This window comes from Heteronotia binoei, chromosome 20, assembly GCF_032191835.1.
Source record: "Heteronotia binoei isolate CCM8104 ecotype False Entrance Well chromosome 20, APGP_CSIRO_Hbin_v1, whole genome shotgun sequence".
Classification (NCBI taxonomy): Eukaryota; Metazoa; Chordata; class Lepidosauria; order Squamata; family Gekkonidae; genus Heteronotia; species Heteronotia binoei.
The window spans coordinates 37671485-37685241 of record NC_083242.1 but is presented as its reverse complement, the minus strand read 5'-3'; the positions used below and the strand labels follow the sequence as shown (position 1 = coordinate 37685241).

Sequence of the window (13757 nt, the reverse complement as noted above, 5' to 3'; positions counted from 1 at the left end):
TCCTTCCTGAGCTAAGACCAAAATGTGAGAGCTGGAGGCTAAAACTCTGAGAGCTAGTTCCCTCTAACTCAGCTTGGAGGGAACACTGCTCCTGGGCAATGCTCTCTCTAAGCTGCAGAGTCTTGTGAGTAAAAATTCTACTTTGGGAGCTGCTGGCATTGAAGTGGTGAGCTCCTGCATCAATCAGTGGTGAGCTCCTGCATCAATCAGTGGTGAGCTCCTGCATCAATGGGAGCTGCTGGCATTGAAGTGGTGAGCTCCTGCTCTGGGGTCCTCCTTCCTGAGCTAAGACAAATATGTGTGAGCTGGAGGCTAAAAAGCTGTGAGCTGGCTCACGCTAATTCAGCGGAGAGGGGACACTGTCTGCAACGTACAGTATCAAGTATCCCTTCCGCCCTGGGAATGGACACAGAGCTACTCCAAGGCCAACCACTGTTATCTCCATCCCAGAGACGCTCATCCTTTGTTTCTTCATGCTAAGAGGGGCTTGGAATGCCCAGGAGGACATGCTCTTGGCAGATTTTGGCGCTTAAGCTTTTGAAGTATGTCTTTCTTTATCTTCTTTGACCAGTGGTCTTAAGCTCAAAAAAGCCCTGCTCTTTGCTGAATTCTCTAGCTCGACACCCTTGTCCTGAACTTAAAAACTTAGTTTCAGCGAGGACTTGCTTACCTGTAAAGCCTTTGCTCATTCAATAAAAACCTTTAATGAAACAAAGAAGCGTTGATTGGTGAAGAACATGCAGTACTTGACAGCTATTTGGTGAGGCTTTCCCCATTAAAAAACGCAGATCTGTCCAGAGCCAGGCCTAGTGCTAGGGATTCTGGTGCCCCAGGCAACCCCCCCCCATGAGTCCACACCCCTGCCCCCCCCATTGAGTTACTGGAAGTGACATCATGGGGACACCCCATGTTCAGGCCTCTCCTGCTTCGAAGGGAGCTGGGAAGAGGCTGCCTCCTTTTTTGTGAAGAAGAAGATGAAGATGAAGATGATGATGATGATAAAGATGATGATGAAGAAGAAGAAGAAGATGATGATGATGATGATGATGATGATGATGATATTGGATTTATATCCCGCCCTCCACTCCGAAGAGTCTCAGAGTGGCTCACAATCTCCTTTCCCTTCCTCCCCCACAACAGACACCCTGTGAGGTAGATGAAGATATTGGATTTATATCCCGCCCTCCACTCCGAAGAGTCTCAGAGTGGCTCACAATCTCCTTTCCCTTCCTCCCCCACAACAGACACCCTGTGAGGTAGATGAAGATATTGGATTTATATCCCGCCCTCCACTCCGAAGAGTCTCAGAGCGGCTCACAATCTCCTTTCCCTTCCTCCCCCACAACAGACGCCCTGTGAGGTAGATGAAGATATTGGATTTATATCCCGCCCTCCACTCCGAAGAGTCTCAGAGCGGCTCACAATCTCCTTTCCCTTCCTCCCCCACAACAGATACCCTGTGAGGTGGGTGGGGCTGGAGAGGGCTCTCACAGCAGCTGCCCTTTCAAGGACAACCTCTGCCAGAGCTATGGCTGACCCAAGGCCATGCTAGCAGCTGCAAGTGGAGGAGCGGGGAATCAAACCTGGTTCTCCCAGATAAGAGTCCGCACACTTAACCACTACACCAAACTGGCTCTACACCAAACTACACCAAACTGAAGAAAAAAGGAGGTGGCCTCTTCCCCGCTCCGTCTTCACTCCTGATTGCTTGGAGCGAAGAAGGAACAACTCATCAGTGTGAGCAGGGAGGAGAAGGGGGCACCTGCCCTCGCCCCCGGCGCCTGCGGCAAGGTAGCGCTCCAGGCGGCTGTCTACCTCACCGACTCCCACTGTGCTCCAGTCCTGGGCACAGTCATTTGACAGTACTGGCTGATTGGATTGTGTCTTCACAGCAAAGGGATCGCTGTGTGATCGCCTGATCCATCTTACTTGTGCCTGAAACAGGGAAAGATGCAGGGTGCATGTGATGAATTGCTTCTCTCCTTCCAGCTGCACAGAAAGTATGCCACCTGATGGGTATTAATGTGACGGACTTCACGCGAGCCATCCTGACCCCGAGGATCAAGGTGGGGAGAGACGTCGTCCAGAAAGCTCAGACCAAAGAACAGGTAAAGGGCCTTTCCCTCTTTGGATTTCTTCCCACCTGCTCACCAAAGGGTTTTGGCGCTTGGAGTGAGTTCCTGAAGACAGAATCTGATTGCGTTTTCTTCTTCGTTTGCTGCCTTTCTCCGCAGGCTGACTTTGCAATAGAGGCTTTGGCCAAAGCGACGTACGAACGTTTGTTCCGCTGGATTCTCAGTCGGGTCAACAAAGCCCTTGACAAAACCAAAAGGCAGGGCGCTTCCTTCTTGGGAATCCTAGATATTGCTGGCTTTGAGATTTTTGAGGTATGTCCTGTTTATTTAGCCCTAGATTTACAGAAGCAATTGAACTGCAGGCTTCATCACTAGTTTGCGTTCTTTAAGGAAACAATTTTTTTCCACCCAGCTCAGAAGTTTATGCAGAGTTTTCTTCGCTGCTGTTTAGCACCATTTCACACCATGCTGTAGCCTCACACGGAATCAGGTCTCTCTGCAATTCTTCTCAAAGCCCTGAATTCCCTTCTTCCCAGGGCTTTTTTTGTGTGGAAAAGACCCAGCAAGAACTCATTTGCATATTAGGCCACACCCCTTGATGCCAAGCCAGGCAGAACTGCATCCCTCTGCATTCCTGCTCAAAAAAGCTTCCTTCCTTCCTTCCTTCCTTCCTTCCTTCCTTCCTTCCTTCCTTCCTTCCTTCCTTCCTTCCTTCCTTCCTTCCTTCCTTCCTTCCTTCCTTCCTTCCTTCCTTCCTTCCTCCTCTCCTCTCCTCTCCTCTCCTCTCCTCTCCTCTCCTCTCCTCTCCTCTCCTCTCCTCTCCTCTCCTCTCCTCTCCTCTCCTCTCCTCTCCTCTCCTCTCCTCTCCTCTCCTCTTCTCTCCTCTCCTCTCCTCTCCCTCTTCTCTTCTCTTCTCTTCTTTACCTTCTTTGACCAGTGGTCTTAAACTCAGAAAAGCCCTGCTCTTTGCTGAATTCTCTAGCTCGACACCCTTGTCCTGAACTTAGAAACTCCTTTTTCTGGTTTCGTCTTTTAAAAGGACATTAATCATGAAAACACACACACACATTGCATTGCTTTTTCTCCTAATGTCGTGACCTGGTTAGTGCAGACTAGTTTGATCTCATCGGATCTCAGAAGCTAAGCAGCACTGGCCGTGGTAAATATTTGGAAGGGTGACCTCCAAGGAATACCAAGGCTAGGATGCAGAGGCAAGCAATGGCAAACAACCTCTGAAATGTCTCTTGCTTTAAAAGCAAGTCTAGCTGTCCACCTAGTGCTGCATAACAGAGCCAGTTTGGTGTAATGGTTGAGTGTGCAGACTCTTATCTAGGAGAACTAGGTTTGATTCCCCATTTCACCACATGCATCTTCTGGAGTGGCCTTGGGTCAGCCATAGCTCTGGCAGGAGTTGTCCTTGAAAGGGCAGCTTCTGTCAGAGCTCTCTCAGCCCCACCCACCTCACAGGGTGTCTGTTGTGGGGAAGGAAGGTAAAGGAGATGGTAAGCCTCTCTGAGACTCTGAGATTCAGTGTGAAGGGCAGGATATAAATCTAATATCTTCTTGAGCTAGAACAGCCATACACTCTTAGGATCTCCTGGCTACACTACACACGCTTCCATACGATAATAATGATGAGATTATTCTCCAAATGCTTCTTTGCAGGTCAACTCATTTGAGCAGCTGTGCATCAATTACACGAATGAGAAGCTGCAGCAGCTTTTCAACCACACCATGTTCATCCTGGAGCAGGAGGAGTACCAGCGGGAGGGCATCGAGTGGAACTTCATTGACTTTGGGCTGGACCTGCAGCCCTGCATCGAGCTCATCGAGAGACCCGTAAGATGGCCTTTGCCCCTGGGCTGGAGGGGGAGTAACCTCAGGGGAAACCTCCAGTTAGAAGCCCACCAGCTCAGCCTCCAGGTTTCTCGCAGGGCAGCCATTCCGCTCTTCCCCTTTTAACTGAAAACCATTCATGGTAATGCAGTTTGGGGTAGTGGTGAAGTGTGCGGATTTCTTATCTGGGAGAACCGGGTGTGATTCCCCACTCCTCCACTTGCAGCTGCTGGAGTGGCCTTGGGTCAGCCAGAGCTCTCTTATCTGGGAGAACAGGGTTTGATTCCCCACTCCTCCACTTGCACCTGTGGGAATGGCCTTGGGTCAGCCATAGCTCTGGCAGAGTTGTCCTTGAAAGCTGCTGTGAGACCCCTCTCAGCCCCACTCCCCCCTCACAGGGTGTCTGTTGTGGGGGGAGAAGATATAGGAGATTGTAAATCTGCAGTCTTCTTCTGCAATCTTCAGTTCTCCAGATTTCCCCCGCAAAATGTACTATTATTTATTGTATTTAAAATATTTATTAGCCATCTTTTTTCTTCACAGAGCTCCATGGGGCTTACAGCAGAGATAACATGAATAAAATCTATTAAAAACATATCTCCCCCTAAAATTTAAAATCACCTCTAAGGACAGCTAGTAAACTTAGCCAGAAATGGTCCTGGATAAAAACTAACTCTTTGTTGGCTAGGAAGATCTAGACTTCCCCACCGCACACAGCAACCCTTTCAGCTTTGCTGTGGTTTTTCCTGGGACATTGCATCAAAGTAATTTTTGGAAAGATGGGAAGGTGAGCAGAAGAATCTGAATGCTCTTAGGAAACAAAGGGCGTTTTCACACTTACCTTAAGCCGGAGCGACGTCCCTCTTCACCGCGCAGCGTCTGCGCGGATTTCGCACTAATTGCTCCGCAGAACCTGGAAGAGCCGCAAAGTCCCGCGGCTTTTGCATCGCAAATGTAAACCGCCAAAAACCAGTTTACATTTGTGACGCAAAAGCCGCGGGACTTTGTGGCTCTTCCGGGTTCTGCGGAGCAATTAGTGCGAAATCCGCGCAGACGCTACGCGGTGAAGAGGAACGTCGCTCCGGCATAAGGTCAGTGCAAAAACGCCCAAAGAGAAAAAAACCAATTCCCTTGATAATGGGATCAGTAATTCAGGAGAGACGTGCACCCTGGGAATAAGCAGCCTTGAAGGACACACAAAGCTACCTTCTACTGATCGGACCCTCGGTCCATCAAAGTCAGTCTTGTCTACTCAAACTGGCAGCGGCTCTCCAGGGTCTCCTTTTAACTGGAGATACTGCTAGGGATTGAACCTGGGACCTTCTGCACGCCAAGCGGAGGCTCTACCACTGAGCCATGGCCCCTCTCCAAAGAACAAATATCTTCTTATTCAGAGGAAGGACAGCCCATCAACTGCTACTGGACATTTGAGGGCAAAGGGCCTCCCACCTGCCCCCGTCAATGCACACATTCCTCACAACAGGGGTCGTTTTTATAGAAAAATAGGTGGCAGAGCTCATTAGCATAACTCATTAGCATATCCCACCCACCCCCAGCCAAAAGCAATCTGATGAAAGAAAGGAGAGCCCCGGGTGAGCGAGGCCTGCTTGGCCTGGCTAGAGATCCAGGCAGCCCAAGCAGGCCTCGCTCGCCTGGGGTTCTTCTGCCCCCCCCCACCAGTCAAAGGGCCAGCAAGACACCCACCGCCCAAAATCACATCAGAAGTGGAGAAAGGGTGGTGTGGGCTTCTCCAGGGGTTAATGAGGGCTGCTGGGGGCGTGGCAAAGCCCTTGGTGGCTGGCTGGCTGGCTGCCCGCTCTCCTAATCCAGGGATTGTTATGCAGCTGCACCTCCTATTCAATGGACAAGGTAGGTGGGGAGGAAGAGGCGGAACCCTCAGAAAGGTTCAGGAGCTGTGCTCCTGGGAGCTCCTGCTGGATCTGAGGCCTGCCTCCCAAGCTGCACATCAGTGGCTGCTGAACACATTTGCATCCTCATGGCTTGGGAGGCTCCACCTGCAAATGCAGCAGGCAGTGAACCCCTGAGCCCCATTTCCTGCTGTGCTGCTGGAAGCCACATGGAGTGAATCCCCCCAGCGGAAGGCCAAGGCTCTCCCAGCCACCCACGCCAACAAACACTTCCCTCACGAAGCTAAGTCAAAACGGGTAGCCGAGTTAGTCTGTCTATAGCAGTGGGAAACCTCAAAGACTAAGAGTCCAGTAGAGCCTTCAAGACTAGCAACCTTTGTGGCAGGGGAGGAGCTTTTGGGAGCCACTGCTTGCTCCTTCCTCATGAGCTGCTCTCGTCTGGTGTTTCAGAATAACCCCCCTGGCGTCTTGGCCCTTCTGGATGAGGAGTGTTGGTTCCCCAAGGCGACAGACACCTCTTTCGTGGAGAAACTGGTTCAGGAGCAGGGCAACCACCCCAAGTTCCAAAAGCAGAAGCAGCTGAAGGATAAGACGGAGTTTGCCATCATCCATTACGCGGGGAAGGTACGATGCCGAGCTCAGCTCCGTGTTCATGTGCAGAGTCTTGGCTTCCTGGGTGTCACGCATGACCTGCAGCTGCAGAGTCCAGGACCGGCCTTGCCCTGGGAATTCTCCAGGCATGCAAATGTTTTGGATTCTGCCTGTTCCAAAGGTTTTAGAATTCCCTGCCATGGGAGGTGGCGGCAGCTGCAAGCATTGCCAGCTTCAAGAGGGGACTGGATAAACATCTGGAGCAGAGGTCCATCCGTGGCTATTAGCCACAAGGATATAGATGGAACTTTCTGTCTGGGGCAGTGATGCTCTGTATCCTTGGTGCTTGGGGGGGGGCAGTGGGAGGGCTTCTGGTGCCCTGATGACCTCCTGATGGCATCTGGGTTTTTTTGGCCATTGTGTGACACGCAGTGTTGGACCGGATTGGCCACTGGCCTGATACAACATGGCTTCTCTTATGTCTGGGGCAGTGATGCTCTGTCTTCTTGGTGCTTGGGGGAGGCAACAGTGAGAGGGCTTCTAGTGTCTTGGCCCCACTGATGGACCTCCTGATGGCACCTTTTTTTGGGCCACTGTGTGACACACAGTGTTGGACTGGAGGTGCCATTGGCCTGATCAAACATGGCTTCTCTTATGTTCTTATGTCTGGGGCAGTGATGCTCTGTCTTATTGCTGCTTGGGGGGCACAGTGGGAGGGTTTCTAGTGTCCTGGCCCCACTGGTGGACCTCCTGATGGCACCTGAGTTTTTGGCCACTGTGTGACACAGAGTGTTGGACTGGAGGGGCCATTGGCCTGATCAAACATGGCTTCTCTTATGTTCTTGTATCTGGGGCAGGGATGCTCTGTCTTCTTGCTGCTTGGGGGGGCACAGTGGGAGGGCTTCTAGTGTCCTGGCCCCACTGGTGGACCTCCTGATGGCATCTGGGTTTTTTGGCCATTGTGTGACACACAGTGTTGGACTGGAGGGGCCATTGGCCTGATCCAACATGGCTTCTCTTATGTTCTTATGTCTGGGGCAGTGATGCTCTGTCTTCTTGCTGCTTGGGGGGTGGGGCACAGTGGGAGGGCTTCTAGTGTCCTGGCCCCACTGATGGACCTCCTGATGGCACCTGAGTTTCTTTGGCCACTGTGTGCCCCAGAGTGTTGGACTGGATGGGCCATTGGCCTGATCCAACATGGCTTCTCTTTTGTTCTTGCACAGTCTGAGTTTTTCTAAATATGACCAAACCCCCTCCATCTTTTCCTGGAAGGTCGATTACAACGCGACTGCCTGGCTGACCAAGAACATGGACCCCCTGAATGATAACGTGACGGCTTTGCTCAATCAGTCCTCTGAGAAGTTTGTGGCAGACCTTTGGAAAGACGGTAATGGCCTGGAGCATCCTTTGGTTTCCCTGCAGCCCACCTTAAGCCCTTTCTCTCCTCCATCCTATGCACAAGGGTGCAGGATACCTCACAGCGATCTAAATGATGCAGCAGGCAAAAGTCATGTTTCTTGCAGCAGCCGCACAGCATTAGGGAGGGGGGGGGGTTGGACTACGGTTGTCAATCCCCAGGCGGGGGCAGGGGATCCCACAATTTGAAGGCCCTCCCCCCACTTCAGGGTCATCAGAAAGCAGTTGTGGGGGGAGGGAAATGTCTGCTGGGTATTCTATGGAGACCGATTCCCATGGGGTATAATGGACAATTGATCTGTGGGTATCTGGGGCTCGGGGGGATGCTTTCTGAGGTAGAGGCACCTGGCGCCTCTCCTCAAAACATCCTCCAAGTTTCAAAGTGATTGGACCAGGGGTCCAATTCTATGAGCCCCCAAAGAAGGTGCCCCTCTCCATCATTTCCAAATGGAGGCATTTAAAAAGTGTGCGGTCCCTTTACACGGGATGGCCACAACTCCCTTTGGAGTCCAATCATGCTTGTCACAACTTTGCTCTTGGCTCCACCCCCAAAGTCTCCAGATATTTCTTGAATTGGACCCGGCAACCCTAGGGTGGATTCACCTTTTCAAAGGGCTGTGTCCCTCCAAGCGCTACAAGGGTAGAGAAAGCCATTCCGACTTCCCTCCCGCACCATTTTCACCTGTGGAAACAGCTGCCGGCTGAGGGGTCCTCTTTGCCTCTTCCTTGGGCTCCTCCTGTCCTTGATCACATGACCCCTGGGCACGTGGAGGCCAAGGAAGGGGCAAATAGGAGGGGGGGGGTAGGATTTGGAGGCGCCCCTGAAATCCGCTCGGTTTGCGTTTTCAGTGGACCGGATTGTGGGGCTGGACCAGATGGCGAAGATGACGGAGAGCTCCCTCCCGAGCGCCTCCAAGACCAAAAAGGGAATGTTCCGGACAGTCGGGCAGCTGTACAAGGAGCAGCTGACCAAGCTGATGACCACCCTGAGGAACACCAGCCCCAACTTCGTCCGCTGCATCATCCCAAACCACGAGAAAAGGGTAAGAAGAAGATGACGAGATTGGATTTATACCCTGCCTTAGAATCTGAATCTCAGAACGGGTCACAATCTCCTTTATCTTCCTCCCCCACAATAGACATCCTGTGAGGTGGGTGGGGCTGAGAGGGCTCTCCCAGAAGCTGCCCTTTCAAGGACAGAGGCTCAGAGCAGCCTATGATCTCCTTTATCTTCCTCCCCCACAACAGACAGCCTGTGAGATGGGTGGGGCTGAGAGGGCTCTCCCAGAAGCTGCCCTTTCAAGGACAGAGGCTCAGAGCAGCCTACGATCTCCTTTATCTTCCTCCCCCACAACAGACAGCCTGTGAGATGGGTGGGGCTGAGAGGGCTCTCCCAGAAGCTGCCCTTTCAAGGACAACTTCTGCAATAGCTGTGGCTGACCCAAGGCCATTCCAGCAGGTGCAAGTGGAGGAGAAGGAATCAAACCCGGTTCTCCCAGATAAGAGTCTGCACATTTAACCACTATGGCTGACCCAAGGCCATTCCAGCAGCTGCAAGTGGAGGAGTGGGGAATCAAACCCGGTTCTCCCAGATAAGAGAGCTCTGGCTGACCCAAGGCTATTCCAGCAGCTGCAAGTGGAGGAGTGGGGAATCAAACCCGGTTGTCCCAGATAAGAGTCTGCACACTTAACCACTACACGAGACTGGCACATGCTGCTGACCCAGCCTCTTTGCCCCCTGTCTGGCTGAATGGAGCCTGTTCTGTCATGTGTCCATGCTGCAGAACACACGGCACAGTTCCTTTTGTGGACAAAGTTTTTATTTTGCAATATATTTGCAACATAGATGTTTAATGTTTAACACAACACACTTCCAATGTTTTATTTTTCTTGGGACTTGTGCTCAGAGGATGAGCTGAGGATCTCTAACCGAATTCTCAGCACCCCTTGATTGAATTACAACTCCCAGGAGTTTGGGGGAGAAACCATAAAGGTCTAAAACCTTTATGGTGGAGTTTGTAGGGTAGAAAGGGTCCTAATGATGTAAACCACACATCCTTCCATGGAGCTTTTGAAGGGGGGGATGTCTCCTCGTCTCTGTTCTTCTTTCTTTCATTACTTCATCACCCAAAGGGTGATTAACACATGGAATTCACTGCCACAGGAGGCGGTGGCAGCTACAAGCATAGACAGCTTCAAGAGGGGATTGGATCAACATCTATAGCAGTGAGAGGGCTTCTAGTGTCCTGGCCCCACTGATAGACCTCTTGATCGCACCTGGGTTTTGGCCACTGTGTGACACAGAATGTTGGATTGGATGGGCCACTGGCCTGATCCGACATGGCTTCTCTTATGTTCTTATGTGACACAGAGTGTTGGACTGGATGGGCCACTGGCCTGATCCAACAGGGCTTCTCTTATGTTCTTATGTGACGCAGAGTGTTGGACTGGATGGGCCACTGGCCTGATCCAACAGGGCTTCTCTTATGTTCTTATGTGACGCAGAGTGTTGGACTGGATGGGCCACTGGCCTGATCCAACAGGGCTTCTCTTATGTTCTTATGTGACACAGAGTGTTGGACTGGATGGGCCACTGGCCTGATCCAACAGGGCTTCTCTTATGTTCTTATGTGACACAGAGTGTTGGACTGGATGGGCCATTGGCCTTATCCAACAGGGCTTCTCTTATGTTCTTATGTCTGGGGCAGTGATGCTCTGTATTCTTGGTTCTTGTGGGGGGGGGCAACAGGGGGAGCGCTTCTAGTGCCCTGGCCCCACTGGTGGACCTCCTGATGGCACCTGGGTTTTTGGCTACTGTGATGCAGAGTGTTGGACTGGATGGGCCACTGGCCTGATCCAACAGGGCTTCTCTTATGTTCTTATGTGACACAGAGTGTTGGACTGGATGGGCCATTGGCCTTATCCAACAGGGCTTCTCTTATGTTCTTATGTGACACAGAGTGTTGGACTGGATGGGCCACTGGCCTGATCCAACAGGGCTTCTCTTATGTTCTTATGTGACACAGAGTGTTGGACTGGATGGGCCATTGGCCTTATCCAACAGGGCTTCTCTTATGTTCTTATGTCTGGGGCAGTGATGCTCTGTATTCTTGGTTCTTGTGGGGGGGGGGCAACAGGGGGAGCGCTTCTAGTGCCCTGGCCCCACTGGTGGACCTCCTGATGGCACCTGGGTTTTTGGCTACTGTGATGCAGAGTGTTGGACTGGATGGGCCACTGGCCTGATCCAACATGGCTTCTCTTATGTTCTTATTGCCCGTGTGCTGGATGACCAATGTAAAAGGGTTCTTTCTCCCTTTGCAGTCAGGGAAACTGGATGCCCACTTGGTCCTGGAACAGCTCCGGTGTAACGGTGTCTTGGAGGGGATCCGAATCTGCCGCCAGGGCTTCCCCAACAGAATTGTCTTCCAGGAGTTCCGCCAGCGGTAAGGCCTCCTTAGGGCGGGTCATGCTGAGATTCCCCAGTGAGTTCAGGAGGTCGAGTGATGGTCTTGAGTTGCATTGTTGGAGGAGGCTGCGGCTCTCTGTAGAATATTTTTTTATTTATTCAGGGCATTTATAGGCTGGCCTCTGTGCCAGAAAACTGGGACCCAGGATGGGTAACCAACAAAACCGATACACCATAAAACAGCAAGGGATAAACATGAACTTGTCTGGTAAGATTCTGCCAAAAATGATGACTTTTTCCTTTGTTGAAGGAAGACTTTTCTCCGTCAGCAAAAGTTATTCTTCACTGGAAGAAGTATTTTCCCCTTCAAGGACATCCACTTTAGCTAAAGACAGTCATAAGATCCAACACTGTTGAAGTAGCCAACGATCACAAAAGTTAGTCCAAGCCAGAGGGTTAAAAACCCACATTCAGATGAGCCGTACTTTAACAGTTCAGGCTTCCTCAGGAGGTGGTGGGCTCTCCTTCCTTGGAGGTTTTTCAACAGAGGCTAGATGGCCATCTGACAGCAGTGCGGATCCTGTGAATTTAGGGGGAGGTGTTTGTGAATTTCCTGCATTGTGCAGGGGGTTGGACTAGATGACCCTGGAGGTCCCTTCCGACTCTATGATTCTATGCCCCTTCTAAAACTAAAGAAGAGATGCACATCTTCTTCTAATGTCCTCTAGAGAGCCTGTAAATGGCAGTGAAAGCGTAGCTCCCAAATCCCTGGAAGATCTCCTTGAAATAATAACATCCCTGGCTTTTGAGTCACACCTTGAATCCATCATGTTAAATAATTAGAGTCTGGGGCTGCAGAGAATTGGGGTGGGGAGAAATAGGCTTGGACTTATTTACGGCAGGAAGGAAGGCAGCTGAAAACCTGAAGAGGGACTGGCAGAACCGAGAGCTTCAGGTAGCATCCACAGGGGTCCTTTGAATCATAGGAGTGCTGTCCTAACCACCCCCCTGATCCCAGTGACTTTAGTGAACTTGGGAATAACTCTGCTTAGGATAACACTGTCAAAACATTTCATTCTGCCTTAACTTCTCCGTGGCTGATCCCCACAAAGCACTGTTTTTGAAGAGGAAATGAGCTGGCATGAATACCTTTTGTTAAATGCAAGGGAAGCTGTTGTGTGTAGAGCTGTTGTGTGTAGAGCTGGGGTGGGGTGGTGGTCAATGGCTGCCTGAAGTGACCTACGGAGCCAAGCATGGGGGCTGTCCTAACTGCCCCTACTCCGTGTACAAGATTGTCACCGCAATTCCACCTAAGGCCAAAAAGATGGCCACAAGCCACTTCTAAAAAGATGTGGGATGATACCACAGAAAACAGAAGACTGCAATGTATTGGCTAGTGTTGTCATTAATCTCTCTCTCTCTCTCTCTTATAATAATAATTTTCTCTCTCTCCCTTATAATAATAATTTTTATTTATATCCCGCCCTCCCCGCCAAGGCAGGCTCAGGGCAGCTCACAAACATGGAAAGTGCTATGACGTACAGTAAATATATTATACAATAAAATACATTAAATAAATAGATTAATTAAAACCACAACAGATAAGGTGCTATAATACAAAACGATGTACCGTATATCAGATGGCTGGATGTCATTTCAGGATTCAGTCTTGTAGGCCATTTGGAAAAGAATAGTTTTGCATGCCCTGCGGAACTGATTATAGTCATTCTATTAAAGGAATGAGTGAGCAGTTAATAGCAATTCCAGATTAAATGACTCTGGAAAAGATCATTGAATGCAAGCGGAGTAACGTTATTGTGTTTCTTCGACTCCTCCATAGCTATGAAATTCTTGCTGCAAATGCGATTCCCAAGGGATTTATGGATGGGAAGCAGGCGTGCGTCCTTATGGTGAGTGATGACAATTCCTTGTCCATTTGCACCCTGCTTCATTTTGCCTGTGCAAGTGGACTGCTCCCATGTCCCCTCTGGCATCTCAAGACTTCCCTTCCTTCCTTCCGCTCCCCATAGATCAAAGCCCTGGAACTGGATCCCAACTTGTACCGGATTGGGCAGAGCAAGATCTTCTTCCGAACGGGTGTCCTGGCCCACCTGGAAGAGGAACGAGACCTGAAGATCACAGATGTCATCATCACCTTCCAAGCCCAGAGTCGGGGCTATCTGGCTAGGAAGTAAGGCGGCTCCCCAGAACGGGGAGTGGAGTTTTGGACCAGGCAGGCTTAGGGTTGCCAAGTTCAATTCAAGAAATATCTGGGACTTTCGGGGTGGAGCCAGGAGACTTTGGGGGTGGAGCCAGGAGACATTGGGGGTGGAGCCAGGAGCAAGGTGGTGACAAGCATCATTGAACTCCAAAGGGAGTTCTGGCCATCACATTTAAAGCAACTGCACCCCTTTGAAATGCCTTCCCTCCATTGGAAATAGTGAAGGACAGGGGCACCTTCTTTTGGGGCTCATAGAATTGGATCCCCTGGTCCAAGCCTTTTGAAACTTGGAGGGTGTCTTGAGGAGAGGCATCAGATCCTATGCTGCAAATTTGGTTCATCTA

At 50.7% G+C, this 13757-nt stretch overlaps 1 protein-coding gene across 1 annotated transcript in view; it reads left to right on the top strand.

Annotated features, from left to right (window-relative positions):
- MYH11 (myosin heavy chain 11) overlaps positions 1-13757 on the top strand; it is a 107550-nt gene that overhangs the window by 60701 nt on the left and 33092 nt on the right. Inside the window, 9 exon segments of the mRNA XM_060260978.1 lie at positions 1990-2108; positions 2235-2387; positions 3741-3914; positions 6230-6403; positions 7643-7757; positions 8636-8829; positions 11108-11229; positions 13033-13102; positions 13223-13383. Coding sequence (XP_060116961.1) covers positions 1990-2108; positions 2235-2387; positions 3741-3914; positions 6230-6403; positions 7643-7757; positions 8636-8829; positions 11108-11229; positions 13033-13102; positions 13223-13383 — 1282 coding nt within the window.